Here is a 12,510-nt window from a genome sequence, read left to right as displayed (position 1 = left end):
GTTGGAATGGGAGGATGTCATATCCTCACCTTTTGTCTCGGACAGGGAAGGGGAGTGGCCAGGACTAGGTCCCCGTTTTCCTGACTCTCAGTTAAGGTTTTCTTCTACACCACACCCAAATTTCCATTTTAACCATGACCCAGAGATTATAACGAGATGGATGGGACCAGAAAGATCAAAATCACCTCATCCACACCAATTCAAATCAAGATATAGCAACTTGTAACTTGACACCTACCTTTGCCACTGAGAGGTCTATTGGCTTTGACACTGTCTGCAGCTTGAGCAGGGATGGGACTGGAGACAGGAGGACTTCTTCCCTTACCAGTTCATCCTCCACATCCTCTGAAAGAAAACCATGGTTGTGTGAGCTCCTCGTTACGACTCACAGAGAATAAAATATGAAGTCATTTAACACCGAGGACTCCGCTGACTTTGGAGGTGGTGTGAATGAAAAGAGGGCTCCCCACCATCCACCTCTCTCCCCTTTGGGACTCCCAGGCCTTCATCAGAAGGAAAAAACGCAGAGCAAGAAACCCCTTGCTTCTTGTCGCAGCCCCACGCTGGTCCACACCACAAGGATGCTGGCGAGTGGGACTTGGCTATTGGTCCACTAGAAAGTTCTGCTTGTAAACCTGCAGTGAAACAAATGCCCAGGGCCTAAGCCATTGAGTCAGGCCCAGAAAAGCCTCCCTCAGACACATTTCTTACAAAAGGTGGGCAGGACATGCAAATCCGTCCTCCTGAGGGTACAAACATGAAGAGGGCAGAAGGAGAAAAGAAAACGCCACCATTTCTGATAAAATTGCAATAATAATAGATTATCACTATTGTGGCTTTCATTTATTAACCATCTGTGTTTTATCCCCCTAACAGCCCCACTGGGGAGCACTTATCATTACTCTCGTTTACAGTTGAGGAAACTGAGGCTTAAGAGAAGTTAAGTGACTGGCCTAAAGTCACGCAGAAGGGAAGTGGCAGTGACAGGATACAAACCCAGGCCGACTCCTAATCGCTCTGCCATCCTGCCAGCCAGACCTCCCCGGACCTCCAGCCAGAGGGTCACTAAGTGTCATTCCGGATATTGTCCTCTCACAGCTGGGGCGGCTGAGGTCCAGAGAGGGGCCGAGCACGACTCTAGGCAGCACCAGCCTGTGTCTTCCCAGCCGGCCGAGGCTCCCTCTCACCATTACACCCACTGCCACAGCATTTCCCAAAACAGTCAGACAAAGGACCCAAGTGAAAACAACCGAGAGCAATTATGCTCACAAAGCTGAGCAGGCCAGTCTCCAGAGAGCCTCTGTTTCCCACTTTCCCAAGACTAAATGATTATTTAAAAAGCATGCCACACTCTGTAGAAATCAACATGCTTTCCCACAATTCTGTGTATCAGGGCCTATAGAAATGTCACTATCCCTGCCCCACATCTTCTGGAGATGGTGTCCAAAGGCCGACGTCCCCAGGACATGTGTCTTATATCTTATTCTACAGCCTCCTCTTCTCCCCTGGGAGAGGAGCAGGCACAGCACGAGGCCGACTCCTAGAGGCTGAGTCCACTGAAAAGGAGGCAGATTCTACCTCCAGGCTGGAAATAATTTAAAAATAAGTCTGGAATTTAATTGAGAACCTGAATTTAAAAGAGAACCTTTCTGGGCTGGCCCCGTGGCCGAGTGGTTAAGTTTGCGCGCTCCGCTGCAGGCGGCCCAGTGTTTCGTTGGTTCGAATCCTGGGCGCGGACATGGCACTGCTCATCAGACCACGCTGAGGCAGCGTCCCACATGCCACAACTAGAAGAACCCACAACGAAGAATACACAACTATGTACCGGGGGGCTTTGGGGAGAAAAAGGAAAAAATAAAATCTTTAAAAAATAAAAATAAAAAAAAAACTGATTCAGTAACTCTTCTCTTTAAAAAAAAAAAAAAAAAGAGAACCTTTCTTAGTCAGGGTCTCTGAAAAAACCACCCTGTGACCAGGGCCTTAAAAATATACCTTGAAATAAAGACCAGATGTTCACCCAGCAACATGCATGGGTCTTAAAAGCATGGTGTTGGGTAGAGAAAGTAAGAAAGCAAATGAGATCTAGAACACAATACGATTTACATCCATTACAAATAGCTGCACGCAGAACAACACGACACATTTTGCAAGAACATACACATGCAAAAAGATATCAACTAAACACATGAGAATGGTTGCTTACGGACAGGAGGGTCATGGAAGTGTGGGATGGGGCTAAAGGGAGACTAGGAAGGAAAGGCAAGAGGGAGGAAGGAGGAAGGATGAGGGAGGGAGGGAGGGAGGAGACGAGAAGGGAGAGAGGAGGAGCAAAGGGAGGAAGGGAAGGAGGGAAGAAGGCCAACGGTCAGGCTTTGCAAAGATCAATACTGAGAATGTTCACTGGAGGAATAGAGATGGGTGATTAATTCAACCATAGGTAACTGAGGCCCAAAACCGAGGGGGAGAGTAACCTGAGTGATCCCACCAGGGCTCCTTTCAATGCCTCAGGCCAGACTGTTTCCTGGAGGCACAGAAGGGGCAGGATTTACGCCTATTTGGTGGCTTCTGTTTAGTATGAGTTTGTCCAGGAGGGAGCGGGGCTGAACCATGCTCTGCTGGGGCCCCATGAAGCAAGCCTGAGGATGGAGGCTGGGGGCCAGGGGAAGGGACCCAGTGGAGTCCCAGGGGGACGCAGCCTCCCTGGGCTTCCGCCAGGAGGAAGTTGGCCGCTGTGCAGGGAGTTGGTTCAGGACCACATAGCAGGCCTCGGGCCCAGATGTGGCGGGACCACCATGCAAGGGAAAAACAAAGCACTCAGAATGACATGTTGGCCCAGCAGACAAAACCTTCTGCAAATGCCAGTGGTTTGAGAACGCTATTTTTAAGGCCCTGGTATAAATGTCTGGTTGAAAAGAAGCAAGGAATTTTGTTTCCCATACCATTTTATTTACCCTTTGGAAAAACTATATATATGTTTTCAGACATAACATATATTAGAATACATAATAGAGGCCCATATACTTCTTTTTCCAGATGCCTGCTCAGTATTACCTACTGAGTATAAGATATCTTCTCCGGGAAGCGCCCGAATGCCCCAGACTCAGGAATCTCAGAAAGGTGCCCCTCCAGGATTCGGTTCTGATAACAGACTCCATCTCCCCAGCCCTCCACCAGAGACCAAGGCTGAAACCTCAACCCTCTCCCACACACCACATTGCTCCAGCCTCCAGAAAGTCTCAGCCCTTGCCCCCGCCCTTTCCCTCTCCACTGTTACAATAATATGCCATTATTCTCTATTTGTTCATCAAGCAGTTTATTGACCACTCATGATGTGCTATGGGTTATGTGGGACAGAGGAGGTCCAGAAATGATTAAAACACCACCACTCCTGTCTTCAAGGATCTCACTGCCTAGAAGAGGGGACAGAGCCCTGAAGAAATAACATAACACAAGTGCTAAAATAGAGACAAGTCCAAAGGTTTTAAGAGCCGAGTGGAAGAGGCAAATAATTCTGCCTTAAACGGTCAGAGAAACTCCTCGTAAGAGGTAAATATTTGAGCAGGGTCTTGAAATGCTCATAGGATTTCCCCAGATAGAACAGGAGTCCAATCGCCTCTTTTCTGGACTATTCCAAGAGCCCCCTCACCAGTCTCCCAATGTCCAGGCTCTTATTCCTAAAATCCATCCTCCACACACACGCAGAGAGCCCCGGACACATGGCTCACAGCAGAGAATCTTCAAGTGCTCCTTACTGGCTAATGACCTACACTCAAACCCTTAGCACTCAAGACCATCCTTGCCCGGCCACAGCTTCCTGCCCAGCCCCGTCTCCCCCTGACCCCACACCTTCCCCTACAGGCCAGTCGCCTCAAACCAATCTCTCTCTCACACTCCAAACCTTTGACCATGTGGTTCCTCTCACATCTCTACTGGGCAAGACCTTGCCCATCCTTCAAAGCCCAGTCTAAATACCACCTCACCATGGGAACTTCCAGAACCCACCACAGAACTTGGCTTACACGCCCCTTGAAGCAGTGAGGAACTGCTGATCATCTGCTCTATGTGTTGCTACCAGAGGACACCTCTTCTCCTTTGTCCCACCCAACCCTGCCCTCAAAGAAGGCAAGCCCACTTTTTATTCACCTTGATCTGCTTTCAATAGTCCTGCATATGCCCTGGCAGGTAACTGCTGACAAAATTTGCTGAACTGAACCAAATGAAAAGGAATAGAGGTGGGGAAGGGAATGTCATTCCTCCAACCAAATTTTACTCCTTGTTTCTGCCCCCCACACCAAAACTTCTCTTTCCCGTACTCTTGGTGACTGGGTTCCATGATCTCTTCTCTTTCATCTCCTTCTCCTTTTCTAAGTCGTTAGCTGAGCCACTAGCAAAGAGGGGTTTGCCTCCCTCTGGAAAACACACAGCCACAGACACACACACACTTCAAACAGCTGGGTTCTGAGGGAACTTCCTTCCAGTCGAAGCCTGCTGGGTTCTGAAGGATGGAAACTGATTTGCCTCGTGTTCAGACAGGAGTGGCTTTCACTGCAAAATCTTCAAGTGCAGCACTTTACGGAGCGGCTTCAGATGCCAGCGTCTCCTGGCTCCGCACTGCATCCTGCGTGGCCACGTGCAGAATCCTGACCCCTCCCAGGCAGGCCAAACGATCCCCACCGGCCACGTCTGATGATTCAGACTCGAGGAACTGTTACCTCTGAAGGGAGCTAAGCAGAATAAACAATCCTGCCTCCATCATTCAAGGGCCTGCCCCTGCGCTTTCTACTTCATCTAAGCAAACTGTCAGACTGCACGCCTCACACGAGAAGCTTCTAAAGGGCGAACTGCTTGCTTCCTTCGCTTTGAAAGGGAGCACTTAAAAGGAGAGGAAAAGCATGCGAATAACTCTTAGATCTCAAAGTGGTGCAACAGGTAAACTGCCGGCTTCCAGAAGAAGAGCAAATGTCAACGGCACTTTCATGTCTGCTCGTTGGTTCGTCATCCTCTGTTCTCCTGCTGCTTTTGACAAGCCCTGCAACACTCAGTCTTTGGAGAGTAGAGAATTATAGAAAAAGAGATAAAGAAAGATTCCTTCAACACTACAGAGTGGGTAGGTGGACACGTTCTCCACCTTGATCCCGGAGAGAAGTCACACAGATGTAAACATATGTGAAGACACACCGAGGCACGCTAAAGTTCTGTGCACTGATGCACTTCACAGCTTGTATTTTACACCTCAATAATATGTTGATAAATATTTTTAAAAGGATGGATTTCCCCAGGCAGAGCTGTACCACTGTTTTGACTGAGAACTGTCTTCTGGAGACCTTAGTAGGCTCTAAATGACCCTAAAAGAACCTCCAAATGCAGCAGAAAAGTCTCCTCTGGCCACCCAGTGTGGATCCAGAAACACCCAGACTTCTTACAAGGATTTCTCCAGGAGAGAAAGACAGTCGGTGGAAGAAGACATCAACCCAAAAGAGAGAAGCCTGCTCTAGTCTCCCGGCCAGCCTCTCCTTCCTGAGGTCAGGTGGGAAGAAAGAAGCCCCTACCCCAGCCAGCAGAGAGCCCCACCATGGACCCAGGACCTCCCAGACAGAGCAAATGAAGCCGCCTGCACCCTGATGGGCACAGCACAGAGGCACCAGCTGCACCTACCGAGCTGCAGGACTCCCAACTCATCATCGGCCTTGTTGGACACTGGCAGCTGATTTTTCCTAGAAAAAAAGAGAACGTCAATGTACCAGAGGAGCATGACAGAGAAGTACAAACAGCAGAGAAGAATGGTAAGAGTACCGGCTAGGGGTTCAGGAGACGGGTTCCCTCCAGCCCTGGCCCTGCCACTCTGTGTGGGCCTTGCCCCACTCCCTCTCTGAGCCACCAAGAGGTTCCATACCAGATGGGACCAAATGGCCTCCAAGGTGCCTTTCAAGTCTGTGTTCTTAAGACACACACAAACAAATCAAGTCCTTGCAATCACTGCACAGATTTTTTCATCTCATCTCTCTGTATATTGTTTTTGTTCGCCTTCTTACAAAGCTATCAGTAGCTATTTATAAGAAACCTCTGAAATGCACCAAAGAACCTGTCCTGTATCCTTCTATTACCTGAAAAAATTGCCCCATGATTCTGATTTGTAAATTCAGGTATGTGTATGCAGAACTTTCTTAAAATGATCTACCTGTATTTTAGCCCTCTTTAGGTTCTTTTTGTTTCCTCCAGCATGCATATATGTGAACTAAAGTAAAATCATTTTTTTAAAAGGCTGTATTAAAAATAACAATATTACATCACTCTCTGAAAACCCATTTACTATATTAAAAAATGACAGCTCTTTTGAACGTGGCATTGAAATATATTTTCCTCCAAGATCCTTGCAGGGTAAGATAGGATTGAAGTAACAATCGTAATCTTGCTGTGGTCCCTTCTATTGAATTGGCTTCCTCCTGAAGATGTATGAAGGGGCGTGAGTGGAAGACCGCGGAGGACACACAGTACCAAAGCCACGAGCACGCACGTACGGCTCTGGATCCCAGGCTTCTTTCTTGCGCGCTGGAACGTGGAGCTGCTTCCCCGCCCCTCCCAGGCAGCCCTAATCCTCCCCTTGTCCTCCCGCACTCAGTCAAGCCCATTTCTTCCATTTGAAACTGTAAAATTCCTATACCCCTACGCTACCAGGATTCTGCAAGTGTTCTCGGGGGAATGGTGAAAGAAGGAACTGCAAAGAGGAGCTAAGGCATAGGGGAGCAGCAGAAGGGTGTAAAAGAGGGAGGCGATGCAGAGACTGTGTCAGAGCCACCCCTCCCTGGCCCCAGCAATGAGGGACTGTGCTTTCATAAGAACCCTCTGCCAGCCATGCCTCTGCCATCCCCACCAGCTCTGCCACTAACGGCTGAGGACCTGGGTCCTACCTCTATCTATCCCTTCTGTCACTATTTCATCCAGAAACTAATGCAAGGTGCCTTCCTCTGGCTGTGCCTCTGAGTCCCTGTCTGAAAAATGAGGACCGAGACATGGGTACTAGATGGCCTCTAAAATCCGCGTTGAACCATTTCAAGCAGGGCACAGCAGCAGCAAAAACATCTCTGGAACATCCCGGAGGCAACACATCTCTCTTGTACCCATCTCTGCTCTCTGCCTCTTTGTCTCTTACCCAGATCATTGCAACAGCCTCCTAACTGGTTTCCTGACCCCCAGTGTGATGCCCCCCCCCCATACCAGCCCCCACATCTTCACACAGTTGTCAAAGGCATCTTTGTAAACGGCAAATCTGACCATGCCATGGCCTGGCTGAAATTCTTCAAAGGTTCCCCACCATCATCATCATCATCAACAGCAATAATCATATTTGTAATGATGACAGAAATAAGAACAGCAAAGCCTTTCTGACTCCTTTGACTGTTCCAGGCACTGTGCTGCGTGCTTTGCAAGTATCAAGAGCCATCTGCTTCTTAGAACAGCCTTATGAAGTAGTTATTGCACTGAGCGTCAGAGAGGTCCAGTAACTTTCCCAGAGTTACACAGCAAGTAAGTGGCAGCACAGGAATCTTAACCTAGGCAATGACTCCAAAGATAATGGCTGCAACCATCACATATAATACTTCCTTATAAAATAAAATCCAGTCCCATTAGGGTGCCCTATGAGCTATCTATGACCTGGCCACCTACCGCCCCAGCCTGACCTCCCTCTGTACCCTCACGCTCCCCCTGCATTCCTCCATGCTGAACTTCTCCAGCTATGCCTCTATACCTTTCTCCTAAGCTATTCAATCAGCTAGAACATCCTTTGGCAAACTCATACTAACCCTATAAAGCCCTGGTGAGACGTCACCTCCTTCTCAACTCCAAAGCATGCATTCATTCACTTCTCCATTCACTCATCCAGCAAACACATGACAGTTACCTGGTAGGCCTGGTTCCCTGAGGGAACCTCAGCCAGGAAAAACGGACAGACATAAGTCACAATATGATATGGCATCAGAGGCTGAATAATGACCCTAAAGATACCCATGCCTTGGAATCTGTGAATGGTACCTTAAACAGCAAAAAGGACTTTGCAATTGGGACTAAGTTACGGATCTTGAGATGGAAGAGAGTATCCTGGATTATCCAGGTGAAACCAATGTAATTCTAAGCATCTTTATAACAGAGAAGCAGAAGGACGTCTGACACAGAAGAAGAGAGGTGATGTGATGACAGAAGCAGAGGTTGAAGTGATGCGCCTTGAAGATGGAGGAAGGAGCCACAAGTCATGGAATGTGGGTGGCTCCTAGAAGCTGAAAAAGCAAAGAAACAGATTCTCCCCAGGCACCTTCTGAAAGAACTAGCCCTGCCAACAACTTGACTTCAGCCCCGTGGAACTGATTTCACACTTTGGTCCTCCAGAACAGTGAGGTAACAAATCCACGTTGTTTTAAGCCATTAAGTTGCGGTAATTTGTTACAGCAGCTGCAGGAAACTAATACACATGGGGAGAGACATAACCAAGGAGGAACAAAGGATGGCAAGATTCTCTTGGTTGCCTCTGTATCCCGCGTGCCCAGCACCTAGTCAGTGCTCTGTAAACACGTGCCAAGTACTGGAGTGACCCTCACAGAAGCTAGGTAACTCACACAAGGTCACACAACTTAGAAGCGCCAGAGCCAGCTCTCAAACCCAGGCTGCTGGCTCCAAATGCTCTATCTTGCTCCTTCTTCCATTTTATGCTTCTTTCCACTGCCCAGGAACCTCCATGGCTTCCTGGGGACCATGGGACAGAGTCCAGACCTCCCAAGTGACCCCCCTGGGCTCCCGAAGGCACATGGGTGGCCACGAGCCATGGTGAGAGCAGGAATGATGTTCCTGCTGCGTAGGGTACAGCGGGGCCTCTCCTGGGTCATGGGACTTCCACCAGAGCGCCATCCATCAGCTGCAGGAGCCCAGCTCCGATGCTTTGTGCCCATTTCCCACAGATCTCATCACCAGAGGAGACTTCAATCACGCTCACACTTAGGGAATGTGCTCATTGTTCCTTTCATGTGTCCCTTTGTGGCACAAAGCATTACAGAGTTTAAAAGGTCAGTTTAAAAGCATGTTCTTGCCTTTGAATGAAAACTATTATGAAAAACAATGTCAAAAAAAGATAAATCAGGGATTCAAAACATTTTTTCAAAATGCGATTGTGCAGATAACCCAGAGACGTGTGTCAAAGTGTGCACCTAATAAATCCATGGGAGCCAGGCTGTAGACACTCAGCTTGCTTGCTATGTCTGAGGCCTCCACTTGCCACCCAAGCTCTTTTTCCTGCCCCCACGGGAGACGCAAGGGACAGGGCACTGCGGGTGTTGGGGGGGACATGGCACCAGGACTCAACCCCTGGACTGAATTTTGGCTGGTGCAAGGAGCCACTCAGAGACTTGAGTTCTTGCCCCTGCTCCCCACATTCTGCATGACTGTGGGCAAGTCACTTACCCTCTGTGGGCATCAGATGTCTCACCTGCACCTTGGGGGAAGCCTGAGCATGCCTACTTACCGAGGGACATGAGCAGGTGCCGGGGCTATGAGAGGACTGAAGTACCCAGGTCACACTATTCTCGAAGATTCTCTACGGCTTCTGCATCCCAGCACTCAGAATATCCCACTAGGTCTGAACATAAAGACAGAGACAAGGAGATGCTCCTTCCTGTATGTTTGGTACTAGAAACCTGGCTAAATTAGTTATGGATTACAAAAGAAAGGCATTCCATGACGGGCTGGCCAAGTGGCGTAGCAGTTAAGTTTGCATGCTCTGCTTTGGCAGCCCAGGGATCACCAGTTCAGATCCAGGGCACGGACCTATACACTGCTTATCAAGCTGTGCTGTGGCAGGCATCCCACATATAAAATAGGGGAAGATGGGCACGGATGTTAGCTCAGGGCCAATCTTCCTCAGCAAAAAGAGGAGAATTGGCAGTGGATGTTAGGTCAGGGCTAATCTTCCTCAAAAAAAAAAAAAAAGAAAAAAGAAAAGTGTCCCGTGAGAAGAAAGATATTTATCACTTACTATACATTCTATTTGATGAAAACTCAGAATCCAGCATGAATGGAGTCCTACTCATATAGCACAAGAATCCAGAAGATAAGGAGTTAACATAAAATTTTCCCAAGCCAGTGCTACCCCAGCACACCTATCAGAAGCGAAGTAAAATTCTCTGGAGGGGCAGTTCAACAAAGCAGGTCACACCAGATTCCCTGGGGGAGAGAGAGATTTTTCTAAAGCCCCACTGGAAAATATGCTCAGAACAAAAAACTATTAAATATATGAGAAAATGATGTACCATAAATGAAAGCCAGCTGACACAACAAATAGGACTCCCAAGAACTTGAGATAAGAGAACAACAATCTAAAAGAGTCTGTAATTAGAGTGGAGAAAGTTTTAAAAGGAATGGAAATCATAAGGAAAGAGACACTTGAGAAAAGAATGGGCAGCTTTGAAAAGTAAATACAGTCATAGAAATAAAAAACTTATGGGCACGTAATGATGGTGATAGATAATAACATAGTAAATCTATTTTTTAAAAATCCATGAGTCAGCAACTGGAAGAATGAGGAATGGAGGGAGGGAAAGGGCAGGCGTGGATCATAGGAAGTTCTTCTCTATAGAACACCATCAACCAATAAATGTAAAAAACATGATAAAATGATAAAAACTAGAAAATTACCATTTTATAAACTCCTGCTATGGTAAAAGATCATCAACAGACGCTAAGACCACTGGTTGAAATGTTTTTGATGCACAGGATACTCATATAATCTGAAAGTTACAGATTCTATATTAATTGCAAAAGGGAAAGTTATCTTTAGAATGATGGAGAGATTGCCAGAAACCACCTTAAGAGAGGGATACAACTGAGCATCACCGAAAATAAACTGACATTCTGTGCTCCTGATGTGGCCTAATGGGAAGGACATAACAACACGCATGCATTGTTCTTGCCAGAAAATGTTCAGCATAAATCTAGTAACGAAACAGACATATTTAGAATGTGGTCACTGTGTGAGACAACCAGATGGCACTCATCATAATAACTAAAAATGGAGGGGAAATAGTTTGAGATTAAAAGAAACTAGAGACATGGCAACAAAATATGACTGAACTTTGACTGGATGCTGGATTGAAAAGACCAAAGCCTAAAAGAAAGATTTTGGAGGAAGTCAGTCATGGGCTTTATGTTAGCTGATGCTATGGAATCAGTGTGAAATGTCTCAGGTGTGATAATGGTACTGTGGTTATCTAGGAGAATGTTCTTGTCCTTAGGACATGCAAGCTGAAATATTTAGGGGTGAAATGCCACGATATCTGAATTCACTTTCAAATGGATTGTCAAAAATGTGCGTGTTACAAATGTATATAATATATATGGGGAGGGGAGAAGAGAAGAGAAAGAAAGAGAGAGAAAAAAAACAAGGGCAATAAAATCTTAGAATTGCTGAATGTAGGTGAAGGTTATATAGGTGTTCACTGTACTGTTCAACTTTTCTACAGGTTAGAACATTTTTAAAGTTGGGGAAAAAACTTCCAGTAAGCTTAAACAGGTGACCAAATACAGTGAAGAGATAAATGACTAGAAGTTATCAGATGCCATTACCCAGAATGCAACTTAATCAGAAGAGAGACAAAATATATGAAAGAGCAAATAAGAGACATAGAAGAGAAAAAATTTAAGTTTGATATATATCTAAAAGGAGTTCCAGAAGGAAAGAATAAAGAGAATGTGAGAAAGGAAATTAGTGAAAGATAATTGCTAAGAACTTACCAGACGTGAATCCTAGCAGAAACATACTAAGCCTCACACGGTACATGCGAGAATAAATGCAGATCTGGATATGTCATATGGAAACTACCAGCATGCCAAAGACAAGGAGAAAAATCTTAGAGAAAAGGTAGATGAGCTATAAACAACAATTACTTTAACAAAAGACATCTTTAACATTCAAAATATTAAAGGTAAGGACAAAATGAAGACATTTTCAGACAAACACTAAAAAAGTTTACCATCGAAGCCCTTCACTGAATGAACTACTAAAAGACTTCCTCCAGGAAGCAGGAAACTGAACCCAGAAGGAAAGAGGAGGATGAGAGCAACGGTGGGAAAAGAAATCCGTAAACATTTAGATAAACCTAAACGAGAGCCGACAATAAAAATATTAACAATAGCAACTAATCTGGGAGTAGCTAAAAACAAAGGGGTAATCCTAGACAATAACAAACAGAGAACATGGGAAGGGGAAATGATCACAGTGAAAGCTTTCTAAAAATCTAAATTCCTCGCATTTTTTGAGGGGGTAGAGAGATTGATGAAACTTAAACTTTAAGTCAATTATGATCAAAAATTTAAGAGTAACCACTGAAACAGTAAAAACATCATGGCTAACTTCCAAATCAGAAAGCAGAAGAAGGAAAAATATACATATCAGTTAATTCCTAAGAAAGCGCCACTGCGGAAAACAGTTTGGCAGTTCCTCAGAAATCTAAACATAGAATTACCAAACGA

At 46.0% G+C, this 12,510-nt stretch overlaps 1 protein-coding gene across 4 annotated transcripts in view; it reads right to left on the bottom strand.

Moving 5' to 3' along the window:
- MINDY4 (MINDY lysine 48 deubiquitinase 4) overlaps window positions 1-12,510 on the bottom strand; it is a 129,832-nt gene that overhangs the window by 69,849 nt on the left and 47,473 nt on the right. For all 4 annotated transcript variants that reach the window (XR_011503769.1, XM_014841063.3, XM_070511462.1 and 1 more), the window contains 2 exons: window positions 5,656-5,714; window positions 239-345 (listed from right to left, as the gene is read on the bottom strand). Coding sequence is in view for 3 of the 4 variants with exons in the window: in XM_014841063.3 (XP_014696549.1) it covers window positions 239-345; window positions 5,656-5,714 (166 nt within the window). In the remaining variant the exon portion in view is untranslated. The remainder of the gene's footprint in view (window positions 1-238; window positions 346-5,655; window positions 5,715-12,510) is intronic.

The sequence above is a fragment of the Equus asinus genome, chromosome 1, assembly GCF_041296235.1.
Source record: "Equus asinus isolate D_3611 breed Donkey chromosome 1, EquAss-T2T_v2, whole genome shotgun sequence".
Taxonomy (NCBI): domain Eukaryota; kingdom Metazoa; phylum Chordata; class Mammalia; order Perissodactyla; family Equidae; genus Equus; species Equus asinus.
This window is presented reverse-complemented; position numbering and strand designations above follow the sequence as displayed.